This window comes from Diabrotica undecimpunctata, chromosome 6 (genome assembly GCF_040954645.1).
Source record: "Diabrotica undecimpunctata isolate CICGRU chromosome 6, icDiaUnde3, whole genome shotgun sequence".
NCBI lineage: Eukaryota > Metazoa > Arthropoda > Insecta > Coleoptera > Chrysomelidae > Diabrotica > Diabrotica undecimpunctata.
Window position 1 is genome coordinate 130,106,349 of NC_092808.1, and position 21,887 is coordinate 130,128,235.

The following is a 21,887-nucleotide window of genomic DNA, read 5'->3' on the forward strand; positions in this document are numbered from 1 at the left end:
CAAATAGTTTTTGAGATACAGTGAACACCGACTTGAAAAAAAAAATATTCCGAGAAAAACGCTTAAAAAAAAGTTTTTTTTTTTATATTCACATAGTATCGCCTATTCCAGCTCCATATAGCGACGTGCTTCCTGCTAAAATAACTAGAGCATCTTTTTGCTCCTGCTTTAGACGAACTCTCCTTTTTTTTGTTGTATCTGCAAAACTCACCCTGTAGATTACAAACGAAGAAAAAAAAACAAAAGCATTATTTTAAAAGTTTAAAAAGGTTTGTAGGTGCTTCTTAAGAGATTTTACAGTGATTTTAAGTCGCGATATTTTTACTCTCCAAAATTACTACGACTTCGGTCATTCAATTTTTGAAATCTCGCAAAAAGACACTATTACCCTCGTTCTGGGTGGCAGCATTAATTTTTTCATCGGTTTTGTGTAGTAAAGAATAAAAAAAATTGGTCCCAAGAGTACGCACTCAAATTTCAAAATCAATGTTTTTGGAATCAAAAAAGTGGATATTTTCTGTGGAATTCTTTAAATATTATATGAGGATCCTAAAGTAAAGGGGTATAAGTGACATTTTTGTAAATATTAAGAAAACTGCATCGCTAAACTGGAAATATTTCATTCTATTTGGAGGTAAAGATATCTAAGCGATAAGTCTAACAGGTGCTGCTTTCTAGCCGCAAGTTACTTAGCCTCCACGCCAACTATGACTAGGGCTTGGAAGAGAAGAGATGCAAGTGCACTTGTACGCCTTTTCCACTATGTCAGACTGTTGGTTGAGTTTATCATTTTGGATGGGTAGTGGTATAGCCCCTCTATAGCAATATTATCTTGTTGTTAAAGTAATACTTTAATGTAAACTGCAGCGTTTTAGTTATTATAAACTATAGTGGTTTTAAGAAGAGTTCGTTTCGGATTCGGAGGCCAGATAAGTGGAAAAAAATATGTGGCTAAAATAGCAAGAGATTCAGGTAAGCTTAGATGGACAAAAAAACAATACTCAAGAAGCAAAAAAGTTACGAGAACTTGAAAATCATCATTGTAGGAATATATGTACCAATAATATTTCACAAGAACAAAGACTTTCAACTTTTATAGAGTATTGAGCATTGGACACTGGAATCTCCAAACAGCTTTTCTAAATCGATCCATACAAATTGAGCCTATAAAAAGAAAAAACTAAATGCAGTTAGCAAAAAAGAGGTGTCATGTGTTTATAATCTGGATGGTTTTGGAGAATGGATGGTTTTGGAGAAACTGCAGAATTTCCTACAGATTGGCTAGTTTCCACCTTCATCCCTCTCCTCAAAAAGGCAAATGCCACCAGATGCTCTGATTACAGAATTATAAGCTTAATGAGCCATACACTTAAAATCCTTCTTTCTGTTATTCACTCTCGCATAGTGTTGCCCAAAATCGGTCTTGGTCTTGCAGTCTTGTTCTTGTTCTTGTTCTTGCGTTTTCGCAAGACCAAGACCAAGACCGCCTAATTTTAGCAAGACCAAGACCAAGACTGACCGTGCAAGATTTAAGCATGAACAAGACTAAGCCTGCGAGACTCTTGCGTCTTGCAGTTAGGACTGAGTGTAGTTTTAGCGAGTATAGTAGTTCGGGTATATGCTTAAAGACTCTATGAGACGTACAAAAATATGTAATAAAAATTTGAAAAACTGGACTTATGCGTATTACGAACAATACCATAAACATACACACCGAATCAAAATATTCATTAAAAAAACACATTTGACAAGTGCTCAAAGGTCATAATTACAATGTAAAATAAAATATTTTGTACATTCTTTACCAACCGACGAGTTCTTCGCTCTGAAATTAATTGTCCAGATTTTTAAAATAGCTGCCCTCTAATCGTAAAATAATCTTGCATTACGACGTCGACAGTAATGTCGTAGCGAAATTTTTTTAAAATATGTCATCTTAGCTAATAAAAAATATAGAAAGACGAACAACCACTTAATAATTCAATTTTTTTCCCATTATAATTTAGTTAGGAGGAATCTAAATAAACAAATCTTATCGGCCTAACATTGTTTCTGCTGGATGTGCGATGAGATCATTTGGTTAAACAAAATTTGCTGACAGAGCTCGGCTAATATTCAAAAATAATGAGACAAATTAATAACAGATAATATCGCCTACCGTGTAAACAAAATACCGTAATATTTAGAATAACGAAGTAACGATATATAATTCTTGGTTTGTTTTAGGGTATGCGATAGTAATGGATATAAAGTAACAGTAGTTACTTTATCGACATCACTAAACTTCATTCCCAATTGAGCTTTCCTCTGAGTCTAATGTAATAATAATTGTTTTTCATCTAATCCTTGTTGTTTCCGGAGTGAAAAGTTTACAATTTGACATGAGGGACAAAGATTCAAATAGTTCTACTCGGAGTAGTGAGCGTTGGAATTATAGATCTGAAAGGCATAAAAGCAAATTTGATGAGTTTTTCGAAATAATTCGTGCATCCCAAATTGCTTTGTGTAAATTGTACCTATATAGAAAGGTTGAAATGAAAATGAAAAATAGAAACACGTCAGGTTTAAGGAAGCATCTAATTTCTTTCCACAAAAAGGAATTAAAAATATTTTTTCCTGAAAAACCAAAATTCGGTGGAGATACCACAAACTTTTTAATAACCGCTGTTAAAAGTGGACATGTATAAAAATATACTTATTACCTTATTACTAATTACATATATTATAATCCACAAGGAATCTACGTTCCTGTATTTGGCTGTATACCATATATTAAAAAATTTATTAAAAATCCTTTGTAAAAGGTATATATTTTTTAAAAACCCAAACGGGCTGTTATAGACAAAACGTTTTCGGAATCCATTATTCCATCATCAGTGTCTAGGTGTACATGAATGTAGCACTAAATACATGGGTAAAAACCCGTTAACAAAAATTTAGTTACATTTGTTTTACATTATATTATATAAATTACTAGGATGCTAAAGTTACCGTTGGATTAGGTAACATGGCGACATATGACTCCTACTACTACTATATATTATGTACCTACTACTTTATTTTGGTAAATTAATGTATTTATTAAGTAGATATCTTCTACCTTCTAGTAAAATAACTTCTTTTGATTACCATTGCTTTTTTACCTATTCTTTATTTTTTCAAGTTAGTTTTTTATACAAAAGTAGAGCTAAGATTGTTAACAACTTTTATGTTGCTTTAATAAGTGGATTATAGTATGTTATCTTATCACCTAAATAATCTATGCCCTTGATACCTGCATGTGGACTTTTTGCCAGATGCCAATCTTTTTTAAGATTTCCATTTCATATATGGTTGGGGGTCCATCAATCTTTTTCTAGGCAGATAATGTTCTTTAAAATGCAGTCAGGTTTATGTCATTAACTTGTTTTTTTTTTGAGTTTTAACCATGTTTTAGCACATGTAAGCTTATTAAATGCAAACGTTTATTAAGAAACAGATTGACTTCTGTGGGACATTGGAGATAGCTGAGTTAGTTAGAGCATAGGCACGGATCGCTTAGATCGTCGCTTCAAACCCTACCCGGTGTCAGTTGTTTAGACATTTATTAATTGGGTTGGTCTTTATTATGGCTATGTTAATTCAAGCTTAAAATGTACTTGCTCTGTTACGTTGTTCTAAGGTTTAAAGTAACGTTTAATAAATAGCAATAGGCTAATGGGTAACTGCAAGACTTGCAAGACTCTTGCTGCAAGACCAAGACCAAGACCGGGAGTGCAATACCAAGACCAAGACCAGGTGTATTGACGCAAGACCAAGATCAAGACTGTCTAAGTCTCGTCTTGTTCTTGCATTTGGGCAACACTACTCTCGCATATATAGAAAACTTGAAGAAAACATTAGCAGTGTTTAGTTTGGGTTTAGAAGCGGACTGGGCCCTATTTTCCATACAAGTATTGATACAAAGAGCTCGAGACGTAAATTGCGAAGTCTACGCATGCTTTATAGACTTTGAAAAAGCATTTGACAAGGTGCAACATCAAAAATTATTTCAGATACTGAAAGAATGTGATGCGCTATGTTGCTGCAAGACCAAGACCAAGACCAGGTGTATTGACGCAAGACCAAGACCAAGACTGTCTAAGTCTCGTCTTGTTCTTGCATTTGGGCAACACTACTCTCGCATATATAGAAAACTTGAAGAAAACATTAGCAGTGTTTAGTTTGGGTTTAGAAGCGGGCTGGGAACGCGAGAGGCCCTATTTTCCATACAAGTATTGATACAAAGAGCTCGAGACGTAAATTGCGAAGTCTACGCATGCTTTATAGACTTTGAAAAAGCATTTGACAAGGTGCAACATCAAAAATTATTTCAGATACTGAAAGAATCTAGTATTGATGACAAAGATTTACGCCTAATTAAAAATTTATACTTACAGCAAAGGGCAACTGTACGAGTAGACAACGAAACCTCAAAAGAATTCACGATAAAACGGGGAGTACGACAGGGCTGCATTTTATCACCGACGTTGTTCAATACTTACTCAAAAATGCTGTTCAGGGAAGCTATTGATGGTTTAAGAAAAGGTATAAAAATCAATGGTGAAATCATAAACAATTTAATAGGATCTGCAAACATTAATAGACCGTGTAGTGGGAGCCTGTGACAGATACGGCATGAAATTAAACTGTAAGAAGGCCAAAATTCTTGTAGTAAGTAAAAACGACGTAATACAGCACCAATTCACAGCTAATAATGAATCCTTGAATATAATCGACAAAATTACATACCTTGGATGCAGCCTAAATAAGGAATGGGACCCTTCACAGGAAATAATATGTTATATAGAAATGGCGGGAGCTGTCTTCAATCGCCGCAGGAAGATTTTATGTAAACCACCACCTGAACATTGATATAAGAACACGAGTCTTGAGATGCTATGTAGTTTCTACTCTTTTATATGGAGTTGAAGCCTGGACCTTGACGGAGGCAACATCCAAACGATTAGAAGCATTCGAAATGTGGTGCTACCTCCACATGCTCAGAATTTCCTATATCCATCATGTAACAAACAACACCGTGATCCAACGTATGAATAAAGATCTGGAAATTATGCGTATCGTGAAAATCAGAAAGATGACATACTTAGAGTATGTGATGCGCAATGAGAAGTATCAACTAATTTAACTAATTTTACAAGCAAGATAGAAGGCAAAAGATCTCAAGGGCGCAGAAGGACATCGAAAGTGTTGAATATCATCAGACAGTGGGTAGGAATGACTAGCATACATCTATTTAGAGCAGCTGTCAACAAAGTTGTATGGACCAACGTGATTGCCCACATCCACAGAGGATAGGCACCAAAAGAAGAAGAAGGAGTATGTAAACGAAAAGGCAATCAGACAATTAAATATTAGAATGAATGGAACTATTTTTAATAGATCGACGCAAATTCTCGCATTCGCTGACGATATAGTTATAGTGCAGAACAGAACTGTTCACGGCCTCCAGAGACATTTAAAAAATAAAAATATAAAACGTGCACTAAAGCTTAATATATACAGGACCTTAATAAGACCAGTTTTGATATATGGGGCTGAAACGTGGATCTTATCTCAAAATGATAAAAGACTTCTTGGTATTTTTGAGAGAAAAATTCTTAGAAAGATTTTTGGGGCCGTAAATGAAAATGGGCTATGGCGTCGAAGATACAACTTTGAACTGTATCAGTTATACACCGATCCAGATATTATGAAATTCGTTAAAGTGCAGAGACTTGGATGGGCTGGACACATTGCTAGGATGTCAGATCACGAATACACGAAGAGATTAACATTTTCAAAACCAGAGGGCACAAGAAGCAGAGGATGACCACGAATGAGATGGATTGATGATGTGGAAGAAGACCTACAGATTCTAGGGGTTAGAAGATGGAGGGAAGTTGCCAGGAATCGACAGGAGTGGCGACTTCTTTGTGAGCAGGCCAAGATCCACAACGGATTGTCGAGCCACTTATGATGATAAAAAAAAAGTCTCCACAAGCGTGTCATTCATAGACAACAGAGGAAAGAAATCACCCCCGAAGTTCACACTCGAGCTGGCAAAAACTCTGCTCTTCTGCCAGATCTCTTGCCAGTACCGATTGACAAAAGGCCTCTCATTAAGAAAGCTAAATATTCAAATCTTTAACAGTTAGTCAACTACGTACCATGAGTTTTTCACTAATCTGCGACATGATGATCAACAAGCTGGAGAACTAGCACTGATGTCGATGAATCATAAGTCAGTTATGTATTAGTGTTATTGTGAAGAATAAATTTGTACAAAATCTTTATGATCTTTTTACATTTTTTACCTTTATGTTGCATTTCTTAGAAGTAAAAGGATACAACTGCTACTTAGTAACCTAAAAATGGCTCCAAAATGAGTAAAGTCAATAAAATTATGATTTTGTTACAAATGATAATAATAATACTTAATCGGAAAAGAAAAACTAGCATTAAAAAATCATGGCAATTACAGCGAAGGCTTAAATTTGAACGGCGTTTACTCAATATTTACTTTTTGTCACTTATACCGATTTACTTCTAAGGTCCTGATATATATATATATATATATATATATATATATATATATATATATATATATATATATATATATATATATATATATATATATATATATATATATATATATATATATATATATATATTCTGATTTGTTATTTGTTCTATGTCTATTTCTGATGGTTTTTTTTTCAAATTATTTGATCGAACTATTTCGTTTTACATACAATAATATCAACCATTGTTCACCCCTACTCGTAATATTATAAATTCGTAACCAATACACCTAATTAAGTATTTAATGTGACGTCTGCGTTTACGTTTATTGGCGTCACCTTGTATGTACGCGGAATGGCTTTACAGAAGCGTAAAGAGGCATGCAACAAACCAAAATATTGATTCAGAAAAGACCCGTCATTCAAGGTGAAGGGTCAGGCACTTGGATGAATACAGTAGGGAAAGGGGACCTGCTCTATAAAGTCTTTGTATGATTGAATCATACCCCGATGAGAAAAGAATGAGTCACGTACGAATTATCGCCCGCCATCAAGCTTGTATTATTCTATTAACTATATAATCGGTGTTTCATAATGTTGTGAGTTATGTTAACCTGCTGGATTCTATAGAAGTGATAAGTATAAGTAATCTTATCTGTTGTGACGTCTTTGAGTGTTTTGATTTTTCATTGAACAATGTTAAGCAATTAAATGATAGATACATATATTTTAATTGTAATTACGTCTGTTTAACTGTTTAAATATCATAAACACGGTATAAAAAAGTTTATGGCGTGGATAAAGTAAAACAGATAATTATAAATATAAAAACAGGTTCCAAACCATTTATTCAACCGCAAATTGATTAAAAATTTCATTTTATAAGTTAAAACACATAAAACTATAGGTTCCTAGATTTTTCTAAACTATTTTGTTCGTCTAAAGACCATCATCTTAACATAAAGTAACTATTATAAGAATGTATAAAATTAACCGCAAGTAGGATACCCCTACAAACACATTTAGAAGCTGTAGCTATTTCTCTAGAAGGGACCACAAAAATAAATATTTGCACGATTCACTTACCCCCAGGACAACCAATTGATAAACAGGACCTTTTTAACCTCGTGAGACAAATACCTTCTCTGCGTATTTTAACAGGTGATTTTAATGCTTACAACAGTATTTGGGGCTCTACATATGACGACAAAAGAGGACTTATTATTGAAGAATTAATAGATCAGTATAACTTATCACTGTTAAATGATGGACGCCCTACAAGATTCAATATACAAACAGGCGAATCAACGCCCTTGGACTTAACGATAGTGGATAATAACTTCTCTGCACTAATGACATGGAACAGATTAGACTACACGTATAACAGTGACCATTACCCAATAATAATCACCAATAACTTGTTCAAGCCCAAAAATGGAAAGCACGCCCCTAGGTGGAAAACGAAGGAAGCAAATTGGACATTATTTGAAGAGATCATAGAAAAACATGTCACAAACTGTAAAATATCCAACAGTATTGACACAGACATCGAAACCTTCTTCAGCATCATATTAAAAGCAGCCGAGGAACCATTAAGAAAACTGCACCTATTACAAAACATAAACCAGTCCCTTGGTGGAATGAACAATGTAAGACATCGATCGAAGCTTCCAAAAAAGCCTTTAACAAATACAAAAGACATAAAACACTTAATAAAATAGAATTTCAAAAACTTAAAGTTAAAGCTCACTTAGTAGTAAAAACTTCAAAAAGAAATTCGTGGGCTCAATTTGTGTCCAGTATAAACAGTAGGACTCCTATGCCTGAAATGTGGAAGAATGTCAAAAAAATATCTGGAATACCGGCTTATAACAAAATCACTCAACTAAAGAAAGATAATAAAATAATCACAGATGACCTAGAAATAGCAGAAGAATTTGCTAATACGTATAAAAATAGATCTAATACAAGCAATTATAATAATAATTTTATCAACTTTAAACAGAACGAAGAATGCAATGTAATTATACCGTTTGTAGATGACACAGATGCTTTAAACACCAAATTTAATATAAATGAATACAAAGATGCATTAAACTCATTTAAAGAGACTAGTGAGGGTCCAGATAACATCCCAATGGTTTTTCTTAAGCATTTACCTGAGAATGCACACAATCATCTTCTTAACATATTTAATATTATTTGGACAGAACAGAAATTTCCAACAGCATGGAGAGATTCTATTATAATACCTATATTAAAACCAAAATGCCCCAAAACAGATCCTGAGTCTTATAGACCAATTGCGCTAACATGTACTGCATGCAAACTGTTAGAAAAAATGGTCAACCGTCGTCTCCTCTGGACACTTGAAGATCGAAATATTATTATTCCAGAACAAAGTACTCAATACTCTAAATTCCTTGAAAGACATTAATAAGTACCACAACATTTAATAAACCAAATTGTATTGAAGGAATTGTACCTAATGTAATCCACTAATTTTTCGCTAATGGCCATTTGGTCGATGCGATTTTCTAAATAAAAAAAAAAGAATGTATAAAATACATGTTTAGTTGTTTCACTTAGATCGTACATTAGACTTATCTCTGAAAATCTGCGCTCATATAGCGCGCCTTTTAGTCCAGTGAAATAAGCTATTCTCGTGACTAACTCGGCCAGGTAGCTGACAGTGCCTGACAGTATTTTTTGAGTTTTATGGACATTAATAACACTAACTCCTATGTTTCCCGCAGTGGGATCGGTGAACTTATTTAATTTTTAATAGTTTAAGCTCAAAAATGCACAATTTTAAGAACTTTTGTCTACCAGTAAAAAGTAAAGCATTTTAAACGAATTTGAGGTAATTATTGATAAAACACGTTTATAGTTTTAAAATGTAAATGTATTAACAAATGGCATATTCGTTATGTACGCAAAGAGTACATACAAATTATAAAAAGAAACGTCAAAATTCATCAACAAGAACTGGAGATATTTTATTGCTCGAGTTTATGAGGTTGCATCATAAACCATGCATAAGAGTTGTCGAAACTTGCCTGATTCTCGAAATTAAAAATTAATTGTTCATCAGCGAATAGCAAAAAAGTTATTCAAATTGTTTATAAGCAAAAAACGTTTTTTCTATTTTTTTTTAAATTCATTTCAAGTTAATTTTTTGACATAAATTATTGCAAAAAAAAAGTTTTTAGGGATAAAAAAATTAAATTACCTTTTTTCCATCGCTTATGTTAAAGTGTTGCTATAACAACTGTTTTGAGTAGATAAAGTATCACTTTAACCGCAAGGGTAGATAAAGTGACACTTTAACAGCAAGAGTAGATAAAATGTTTTAACTTTTTTTTATTCAATAAAATTTACAAATTCAAACACCTTACATTACATCAAAACAACTGAAATTTTACAATTTACATTATTAGAAATATCTATTTTTGGAGCATCACAACTTGTACTCGTTTGCTTAACTCTCATACATAATCCTAGATTTTTGTGGCAACAATAAACTTTCTGCTTCCAACGCTGCATTTTCTACATCCGATGGCAGGTTTTCCTTTTCTTGTGTCAATTATTTTCCGTCCATTTCGTATTTATTCACTTTGTACACAAAACACAACAATATTCTCTGCAAAAACCAAAACGTAACATTTGTTTGACATTTGTTGACAGAGTAATTCATATCACTAGCAACGGAGCAACACAATTGCGATTTTTGTGCTAAAAATTACAATTTTCTTGGAAATTCTATTTTTCACCTGAACTTGAAGTCTTGCTATAGAAAAAAATGTTGTATTGCACACGACGATAAAATCGCATTATCTTCTCGAGCATAATTAGCGTCTCGACTGACGTCTGGACGCTAAAAAACGCTCTCGAAGATAAAGTAGAATTTTATCGTCTTTTACAATAAATAACTATTAAATTAATTATTCAATCACTCTGAAACTTTAACCACATTTTTAGAAACTATATGACCCAATTTTTCACGCGATATTAAGGTTGCAACTTCATTTATATAATGGTTATTAATATTTATTGAAAATTAAGAATTCTTAGGTTTTCACAGTTTTCTAAGCAACCAATTATTAGTAAATCAACATTCTAAAATCGGCATTTTAAAGCATTAAACGTGTTTTATCAAATAATTACCTCCAAATTCGTTAAAAATGTTTTTTCCTGATAGACCAAACTTCTTAAAATTAATTCATCAAATCAATTCTTCCCTCCTTTGATTTGACTCTTTTGTGGAATAAATTTATCATTTGCTACAGTAATCGCTTCTCTTGTAGTTTGCCACTCTTGCTCTATTCCTAGTTTCTATTCGTGTTTTTGGATCTATATGCCTAACTAAAAATTTATAAACGCGTATTTTTGTTGAGACATGTGATGCGTCCTCTTTGAACAATATATTTTTTTTTCATCACTAGCTGGGGAATGCATATAGACGTCGGAAATAAACGTTACTGGCAGTTTTACATCCGAACATGGGTTCCTAACATTAGAATCATGGTCGACCAGCTTAGTTCCGAGTAAGACTTCCCTGCTCTCTGTAACTCCGATGTAGCAGGGACCAGCTAAACCCCACCCCTATCATCGATGGCGTCAGAGTGAAACCTTTTTTCAGGACATAATTTTATGCTGATGGCCTTCTTTCGAACGATCCTCAGACACTTGGCATCACTCGTCAGCCTTCGCATCTCATATTCATGCGATCACCACATCTACTTCTGCCTACCGAGGCTTCACCTTCGCATTATTCTGCGCATTGATTCCCACATACTCTTGGTCGTCCGTCTGCACTGGATTCCATCTCGCACTTGTTTCCTTGCCCCTCTTTCTCTATCACTCGTGCATGCTCACCGACATTACTGCCTCTATTGCTCTCTCGTTCACGCTAGCATTTAGCCCGTGGTCGACTTGTCTATCCCCGACGGGCACAGTTCTGCCTCCTCAATTTTCGCTAAGTCTAGCTCGCGCTATCCGTTCTCTTTTGTCAATAACAACTTTTTACGTAGTTGTGGATTTGTTTCACCACCACTCATCCGTCACCATCTTCTCTACCACGTTCCTCACTGACTCAGTTAGATAGTAATTTAGGTGCCTGTGTCCGCAGTCCAGTCAGCTCCGTAGGTTCAGTGTCAGTAACAGTCCACTGTGTCACATCTCTATTTGCATCTCACTCATCCTGCTCATCGCTATTGATGTGTTTCTCTCCTCGCTTCTGTCATTCACCCATTTGATCTCCTGTTTCCACGCTGGAATATCTCCTTCCTCTCCCTCACAAGCACATGTAAGGGAACACAGCCGGTGATCACCCACAAAGTCGCAACGGACACAGTGAAGAATTCTAGAATGCTAATTCTTCTTTGTCTTCTCTTACTAAACGTTTGCGTTAAAATCACCAATTATTATTGTATACTGACCTATTGAGTATTCATTTTATTTACAAATTTTCGGAGAAAATGTCCATTTCTTCATCGCTAAGTGAAGTGAATATGTTGGAGTGTAAACCTGAATGATTTGAAGATTAAAACTCTTGTTCAGATTTATAATAACACTAGATAATCTGGTGTTTTACTGCTTATCTAAACAATGCTTTTGGTAAATTTTCTATACCTATTTAAGCCGATTCCGCTTACAGCATTATTTTCGGCTCCCACATAGTAAAACAAATGTCCTAATCGTAATATTAATTGTCTTTCGCATTTTCTTACCTTACTAATACCACTAATATTTCATTTATATACGAAAGTTCTACTTGGAGTTCTATAATTGTTACTTCTAGTGGCATAGTGGTCGATGCAATAGTCGTCATCTTTGATATCCCGATCCAGTCTGAAGATTTTGAGCACTCTTCATTTTCTTCACCTTATCCACTGGCTATCAAAATAAACGGGACCTTCAGAAATGCCGGAGACTAAGAGCTTTACTTCCAAATCTTGAAAACTCATTCGGGAAAATTGGCCAATAGTCTACCACGCCGGCCTAGGCGCTTTGGAAGGTAGTGAGAAGGTAGGGACGAAATTTGTGGTTTGGATAAGATAATACTGAGATTAGGATCTGGTTTTTTTGGACTAAGGGTCGGGGGAAAAATCCAGGAGCTGGATAACCAACTCGCCGTTTGTCTACAGTAGCGCATTTGAAATATTACTGTTACTACTTTTAGGTTAAAAGTCATATTGAGTGTCCCCTTCTCCATGCCTCCTCTGGTGGTTTCTTAGTGTTTTGTGTTTATTTGGTTTACTGCATTTTGGAGGTGTCTAGTTGTTTCTTCGAATCGAACTGCTAGTATTGCAGTGTCGTCTGCAAATGTGGCCAGTTTAATATTTATTATAACAGGGATGTCACAGGTATATAATAAATATAGTATGCTTTTAGTATATAGGCTAATAGTATGCATTCCTGGTTTGATTGATCGTAGTTCCGAATATTTGCCTTCCTGTTTAACTCTTAAAAGTTCTATTTTCCAAATATGACTGTAGATGGACATATCGGATGAAAAGATATCTTTTTAGTTTTACTAATAAGAGTTTATGCCACACTTTATCAAATGCTTTTGCTATGTCTAGAAAAATAGCTGAGCATATTCTATTCTCTTCTAAAGATCTCTCTATAATATTTGTTGTGCAATGTATTTGGTCTATTGTTGAGTGTTTATTGCGGAATCCAAATTGGTGAAAAGAAATAATTTCTTTGTGGTCGAGTTGTGGTCGAGGTTGTATTCTTACTAGTAATATATTCTCAAATAATTGGTATATTAGTATAAATTGGTATTTATAGCAACGATATTGGTCTATCCGATTCTATTTTATTTACTGGTTTCCCTGGTTTGGGAATCATGATTAGTTCAGATGTTGTCCAGGTTATTGATACATATTTTAATCTGAATACTATATTTATAAGGTTTGTGAGTTTTATGATGGCCTTCCTATGTAATTGTTGTAGTATTGCTCCTGTTATTAAGTGAAATCCTGGAGCCTTTTTGGGATTGATATTGTTTTTGACTACTGGTTAATTACTTCTTTAGTAATAGTAAGCGATATTATTTCTTGATCAGTATTGTTCACATCGTATTCAGTACTCTCATCATCATCGTGTTCGACTTTATTATTATTTTCCATTTCATGATTTTGGAATACATTTTCTAAGTATGAAGCGAACAGATTTGCTTTTTGTTTTCCGTCATGTGCCCATGTTCCATTTATTTTTCTAATCGACGATTTGATCATCTGTAAGATTGTTTAGGTATTGGTTTATTAATTCATTTTTGATTAAATCTGACGACGAGCAGTATATTGGGGAAAATTGAAAAGTTAACTGAAACAACAACAAAAACTAGATTCAATACACAAGAATTTGCTTTTTAAAGTTTATTTATTTAATAATTTACTATGTAAAAATGTAATTATTGTTCAATAATAGTAATTGCTTTAATAATGGAATAATATTTAATAATATATGAAGCCCGCACAAGTGGTGGTCAGTATTTCTTATAACATCTTGCTATCGTGTAGGTCTATAGATGCTGGCGATATCATTGGAGTTGAAGTGGAAGGTTCGAATGATGAGTGAGAGTTGAAGTTTGCTCTGTGCGCTGTACTATTGGATTGAGGAGCCGACTGTCCTGGAAATTGATCTAAAATCATCTGCATTTCATATTTTTGAACCGTAGCAAATATTTCAGATTTAGCTAAATTTAAACGATAGGGATCTAAGCTTTTTAACGTGTCACTCATACTAGATAAAAACACGTCCACGGGGTGTTCTTTTTTTGTAGCAGACTGAGAGTCTTTTTTGATCAAATATTCTAACAACTTGGACGAAACAACATTTTGTGATAAGTTATGTTTTTGTATCTCATCTATCCCTGGTATTTCGTCATCGTCATCTAACCCCGGCATTTCAATATTTTCAAAAACCGGTTCGTTTGTGGGATTGAGTGAATTTGACAAGCTATCTGCTTCTTGGAAATCATGGGAAGAAACAGAGCCCTCTTCACTTATATTTGTTTCAAAAGTTATAGCTTCACTCTCATTTTTTTCTTCCATCGGTTCTTGTTTTATTCCAGTTTCAGTATTTTTCTTGCCTCGTTCTTTAAGATGTTTCTTTATGAATTGTAACTCTCTCGAGTATTTATACCGTTTAATTCTTTTTGCATCTCCACTTCTTGTAAGACCTTTCTTTAAGGATCTTCTGTACGTGTCTCTTATATTAATCCATCTGCTTTTACATATTGAAACTGAAATGAAGAGAACATATCATGTCAAGCAATATTATAAGATGAAATTTTTAAATTTATTTAGAGGGAAAAAACATGGAACAGACAATAGAATTCAAATGCATTGTTGTTGTTTTATCAAACTTAGAGAACAAAAATTTATTTCATGAGAAGCGAAGAATAAAATTCGCACAAGAGTTACTAAAGCAATAATGCCCAGCACAGAAAGGCAATTCCTGGAGTAACCTCCAAGTGTTTGCAACTCCAAACTGTTGGTTATAATTTTTTATGGCGCTTTTAAGGTGCAAAAAACGGTATTTTTTGATTATTTTTATGTTTATTGTATCATACAGTAAGTTTTAAATTAGATATACACACTATAAATGGCAACACTGTGCACATATTATAAGAAATGAACCCGTTATACGTAAGCTTATGATAATTAGCAAGAAAAGGATAACAGAAGGTAAACTCTACGTCAACCAATCCCCTGTAGAAAGAGTGACGCACTACAAATACCTCGGCACCATAATAAATGAAGAATGGACCAACAACCAGGACATTAGAGCACGCATCGGAAAAGCTAGATTCACCTTCAATCGGATGGGGGCCTTCTTCAAGAGTCACAACCTCTCTCTTGATACAAAAGTAAGAATGCTGCGAAGCTACGTCTTCTCTGTTCTTTTTTATGGTGTTGAATCGTGGACCTTTAGCTCCAGAAAAAAGCATTTAAGAATACCTAAGATCCCGCGGACTGACCGAGTCACAAATGAGGAGGTCCTCAGAAGAATGAATAAGAACCGAGAGGTACTGACCACAATCAAATCTCGAAAGTTACAGCTCTTCGAACATATTATGCGAAATTAATCCAGATATGCTCTTCTTCAAGCCATTGTGCAAGGAAAAATATTTGAAAAACGAGGTCCAGGAAGAAGAAGAACATCTTAGTTAAAGAATCTCAGAATCTGGTTCAATACAACATCTGTGCAGCTTTTCCGCGCTGCTGCAGATAAGATAAATATTGCCATGATGATCGCCAACATTCGTAACGGATAGGCACATCAAGAAGAAGAAGAATACGTAAGCAAAACAAAAATCGACGGACGGAGATGCATATCCCTTGCTTTGTTATGTGTAACGAAATGGTTTCGTTTTCTGGTTTTCTGTCTAGGAGTCTAAGGTGTCGGAGGGGATCGGAGAATTACAATTACCTCGTACGAGGCAATGTTGCCGATTTTAGCGCTTTATGTAGTTTGCAATATCTAATCTAAAACTTAACGTACTGTGTCAACATTTTAGGGTAAAATGAGTAGAATATTATGAAAGTGCAAAAAAAAAGCTTTAAGATCAAATTTTGGAAAACTGTCAAAAACTGACCCACAAACCACTTTGTACTGTTAATATTAACCTATAAGCGATGCAATGAAGCAATAAACCTACAATTTTTTGGAGTTTAATGAAACTATATTTCAATGAAACTTGTTGCATTTGATTCGTTAAAGCCTTAGGAAATGTTGTGAACTGAAGTGATGATGTCGAAATGAAAATTGCATTATTGAACCAGCAAAAAGCATTTCGAAGTGATGAAAATGATAAATTTGTAATTCGGAAATACTTGACGAAACTAAGTTCAATATTAGCACTCGGAGGTTTTTGGGGTCGCTGAACACGAAAATCATGACGGCAATAATCTCCGAGACACCTGGTACCCGGGATGGACCCTGTTTCCTGGAGGTTCTTGAAAATTCGATACAAAATCAGTGCAAATTCGTGAATCGCTTGTCTTTGGGGTCGCTGAACCGAAATATCATATCAGAGATGGTCTCCGAGCCTCGGAGTACTAAGAAAGGCCTCGTTTCCTGTAATTTTCTGGAAATTCGATATAAAATCGGTACAAACTCGTTACGAGTGGGTTGTTGGGGTCCCTGATAGGTTGCACAGTAATTAAATATTTAATTTTTATTGTTCATTATAAAATTTATACACAATTTTACCAATTAAATACACTAAAATAAAACACATCTAAACTTCAATAAATACAAATTTCATTAATTTTAAAAACTACATTATAAAAGCTCTATTGGTAAAAAAACTTATAAACAAAGAATAAATATGATTTTTTCACAAAACTAAAAAATAAATAAAAAAGACAAACAACTAACTGAAAATATTGTAGGGGAATATCAAACCGGTTTCCGACAAAAAAGATCTACAACCAACCAGCTATTCACAGTGAAACAAATTAAATAAATCGTGGGAATAGGACATTGACGTCCACAACATATTCATAGATTTCAAACAGGCCTACGATTCAATTAATAGAGATAAGTTATATCAAATATTACATAGCTTTAACATCCCCCAAAAATACATCCAACTAGTAAAAGCAACAATGGACTCGTACTCGTCAACAACAACTGTCGGAGTACAAAATGTACTGAAAACTTTTTAATAGACAAAGGATTAAAACAAGTAGATGGGCTGGCACCGACACTATTTAACCTGACTCTTGAATATCTGATAAGACAACTGAATAAAGGAATAGGTAATCTCCTAACAAATAAATCAATAAAGATTGCCGCCTATGCCGATGACATTAGCATCATGTATCGCAGAACAGAAGAGACGACAAAAATATATTCACAATTAAAAACGGGGGCAGAAGAGACCGGACTACAAATCAATATCCAAAAGACAAAATAACTAACACAGGCAAGAGCTAGGGGAAATACATGGACAGTTGAATTATTGAAACTGTAGACAGTTTCACGTATCTGGGAGTTACATTAAACACGTATGGAACAGAACAGCCAGAAATTCAAAGAAGAATCATAAAGGGAAACAAAGCTTACTTTTCACTCGCCCGTGTGTTCCGCTTCAAAAACACATACTGAATATCGAAAATCAGGGTCTACAAAACTATTATCAGACCAACAGTATGTTATGGATGCGAGACATGTTTGATGACAGAAGACACAAAATGAAAGCTGGAAGTCATCGAACGAAAAGTCCTAAGGAAGATATTTGGACCTATTAACGAAAATGGTGTATGGCGATCCAGGTACAACCATGAACTTTACCAACTGTTCAAAGAGGCACCAATCTCAGAATTCGTTAAACTTCTGAGACTTCGACGGGCTGGTCATGTAGCAAGAATGCAGACCGGAAGATTTTCAAAAAGAGATCTAGGCCACGGAAAAGGTGGGAGGATGAAGAAGCGCAAAATTTGCTAGAAGTGAGAACCTGCAGAAGATCGGCAAGGTTGGAGGCATAGTTTGGAGAAAACCAAGGCTCGATTTGGGCTGTAGCGCCATTGGAGATAGAGAAATAAAAAACTTACTCAGATTTGTAAACTACTACTTTTTTGCGAATATTTAGCGAAGAGAAAGAGAAAAAAAGTGTTACAACGTGAAGGTAAAAAGTTAGCGACTAAAAATTAAAAAGAAGAGCAGCACGACTGTTAATAAATGATAGTACTTTGACAATGCTACCAACTGCATTAAAAGCGCCAAGTTTCAAAAAGAATATTTAGAAGAATTTTTTCAGTCTTTGATAAAACTTACGAAAATAATGTGAGTACGTCGAGGACGATTACCCGTGATTTAGAGTTCAAGATACCCAAATAACGAGTTTGGATGATTTGATTTTGTTTTCCAGGAGACGAGGTTCCTCGCGAGATAAACCTTGAATACCAGTTAGCACAGGCACCATCGCTATCATGATATCCGTATTCAGCGACCCCAAAAAGCATCCAGAATAACCAGTTTGCACTGATTTTGTATCGAATTTCCACAAACCTCCAAGAGAGGAGGCCCGTCATGTGCACCAGGTGCTTCGGAGACAATCGCCATTATGATGTTCATTATCAGCGACCCCAAAAATCCCCGAGTAACGAGTTTGCACTGACGTGTCAAATTTCCTCAAACCTCCAAGACAGGAGTCCCGTCATGTGCACCAGGTGCTTAGGAGACCATGGCCATCACGATATTCGTCATTTATGACCCCTAAAATCCCAGACGCTATAGTCCCATGCTATAGACGCATGTTGAGGATTTCCTGGATAGACAGAGTTACCAACGAAGAAGTACTACATAGAATGAGTAGAGAGCGCGAACAAGTCGTAACCATAAAACGTCGCAAACTAGAATACCTGGGCCATATAATGCGCAATGAACAACGATATGACCTACTTCGGACCATACTTCAAGGTAAAGTGCATGGGAAAAGAGGTCCAGGACGATGAAGAATATCCTGGCTGCATAACCTGCGAAAATGGTTTAACTTAACCACTACCGGACTTTTCAGGGCAGCAGTCAACAAAGTCAAAATAGCCATGTTAGTGTCCAACATCCGTAACGGATAGGCACCATAAGAAGAAGAAAATCCCAGAGCAACGAGTTTGCACTGATGAATTGAATTTCCATAAAACTCCATGAGACGTGGGCCATCTAGGGCACCAAGTGCCTAGGAGACCATCGCTGTCATGATATTCGTGTTCAGTGACCACAAAACCCTCGAGTAATAATATTGAACGTATGTCTGTCAATTTATTTTCAAATTATGAATTTATCATTTTTCATCACTTCAAAATGCATTTTGGAAAATGCATTTTCCTTGGGAAAAAGGTTTTGGGCTTTTTACTGCTTCATTTCCTCCTATTAGAATATGATTGTGTAGTATAATAAAGATTCCTCGGAATTTGCGCGATTTATGTAATAGGCTACATAATTATTAAACAATCCCCGTATGCAATGGCAAGATGTGACAATAATTAATAGATTTTAACTAAAATTGACCGACCTACAATAACTACTGGTAATATTTATAATTACTTACCATCTACATTAACTTCTCTTGAAATCGTTTCCCATACATTTTGTTTTGCCGCATAATCACTGTATTTAGGATGAAATGCATCATAAAGTATCGGGTATTGTCGTATAAGTTTAATGAGCCTTTCGTCATCCATTATTTGATTAAATATATTAAAACATCTATTCAGTGTATATTTTTCGGTGATTCAACAATTTTCAGCAAAATATACTGGAAAATATCGTTAGCATTAAATGCGAGTACACATACGTTTTATCGGAGCGAGCACTGATACAGGACTGAAAGGAATAAGGGGAGATAAAATCCGACGCGAACAATACCCCTACGTAGAGATGGGTATTTCAAATACGACAACGATATTTTATGCTCTCACCGAATCGTACCGCAAATAGAGATTCGACAGTCTACTACGGCTATGTACTAGAGGTCGGGAGGTAAATTTTGCAGTAACATTTTATAATTATCATAACCGTTCAGTAAAAATCTATTGTGTTAAGATACGATTTGATAACTATTTTCGCATTTCAGTTTCACACAGACACTTTTCTCTGTTTTTGGAAAAAATTCGTGTCTGCTTTTGGACCATATTATGTCCCGATTTTCAGTAACAACTGATTAAAAAACTAAACACAAAGTACTAAATACACAAACACGCTGCTCATTTTTACATACGTACTCTAGGCTCTATTCTCTAACTAGTTTCTAAATCACACAATTTAAACTAATATAATTTTTGGTAATTAATGTAAGGCACCTACAGGGCATTAATTGGAAACATAACAAGACCCCCTCTACAGAAAAACCGTTGTACACTATAAGAGAAAAACAATACAATATAAAGCTACTCCAAGAACAATTTTCTTTTTGGTCTTAACTTTGTTTCTAGTCATTTTACAATAAAATGATGTCAGAGCAATATTATATAGAGAGATTTGCAACAAATCATTTTGGCAGTCGACTTTGGATACAAATCCCAAAATAATCGATTTTTATTATTAAATTATGGTTTTTTTGGCGTATATATCAGTGACGCTATCCATCTGGGAGTGAGGACGTAATCGATGATTTTAAGGATATTCAATTCTCTATTTAGTGATATAAAAATTAACATAATTATTTAAATATCATACAAGATACAAGATACCACAATAAAGATCAAAGATGTGCGAGTCAGAAGAGGAGCAGAATGTGGAACGGACCATAAACTACTGACAGCAAAAATGGTCATTAATTGGAAACATAACAAGACCCCCTCTACAGAAGAGCCGTTGAATACTATAAGAGAAAAACAATACAATATAGAACTATTCCAAGGAAAATCAATAAGAGAACTATACAAACAACGTCTAGACCAACAAATGGAATTGTTGCGAAAGGCGAGTATAAAACAAGCATCACTCGATGCCCTTGGAGAGAAAGAACATATAACAAATAAACAGCACTCTTATGAAATAAATGAACCAACAAAAAGAATAATTGAAAAAAAAAAAGCAACTGTACAGAAAATTACTGACTACAAACAACGATGAAGTTTATAAAGAATATAGAGAAAAACATAGAAAAGTGAAAAAACAAATAACACAAAAAAGAATGAAGAATGGGAAAGAAACTGCAAGTAACTGTATTAGCTAAAAAAAAATTTAAACGTTTTAAAAGATTGTCAAAAATTGTATAAAAAACTAAAAGTTAAACGGCAACTACATAAAAATTAATTAAAAAAAGATCAAGATTATGGTCTGCAATAATCACCGACTTTCCTCATGTTCATGTTTCCTCGCTTAGTACAAGAATTTTCGTTATTGTTATGTTTTCTTGTACGAGACCGTTGTACGAGACGAAGACAAACAAAAAACCTGACACTATAGCGCTTGCGCTGACTAAAAATCCTCACTCTAATTCACAAACCCAATGGACCCGTTTGTGACTGATCATGAACCAGTCAGAAAAACTCCGCGAACATCAAACTTTGTGTCCGGATTTTAATACCACAAACGCTCAAAACGTAATTGCGCATGCGAATCAGTCAGAAACCAGTCATGGATTGTCTCCACGAACAAAACTTATATTTTTAGTTTCATATTGAGTGACATAAAATCTTTCAAATGATATATCTTCTTCTTTCTTACTCTTTTTGTCATACTCTTCCAGCATGTAGACGTTCATCTGTCAGTTATTCCTAATTGTCCCTCTCTAGAAAGTGCAAAACGGAACATCATTTATACATACTTAGGAATAAAAAAAATAATTTTTATATAGAGTATAAGAATCATTTTATG

At 34.6% G+C, this 21,887-nt stretch overlaps 1 protein-coding gene across 1 annotated transcript; it reads right to left on the reverse strand.

Moving 5' to 3' along the window:
* Positions 1–13,997: 13,997 nt before the first annotated feature.
* Positions 13,998–19,906, reverse strand: LOC140442826 (uncharacterized). The gene is made up of 2 exons (XM_072533796.1): positions 19,615–19,906; positions 13,998–14,799 (listed from the first exon to the last, which is right to left on the reverse strand). The coding sequence occupies exons 1-2, from the start codon at positions 19,745–19,747 to the stop codon at positions 14,051–14,053; spliced, it is 882 nt and encodes a 293-aa protein (XP_072389897.1). The 5' UTR covers positions 19,748–19,906; the 3' UTR covers positions 13,998–14,050.
* Between the last annotated feature and the right edge of the window lie 1,981 nt (positions 19,907–21,887).

Coding starts and splice junctions, on each gene's coding strand:
- LOC140442826 (XM_072533796.1), bottom strand. CDS start 19,747: ATGGATGACGAAAGGCTCATTAAACTTATACGACAATACCCGATACTT. Junction 14,800..19,614: donor AAGAGAAGTTAATGTAGATG/GTAAGTAATTAT, acceptor TCTTCATTTCAG/TTTCAATATGTAAAAGCAGA.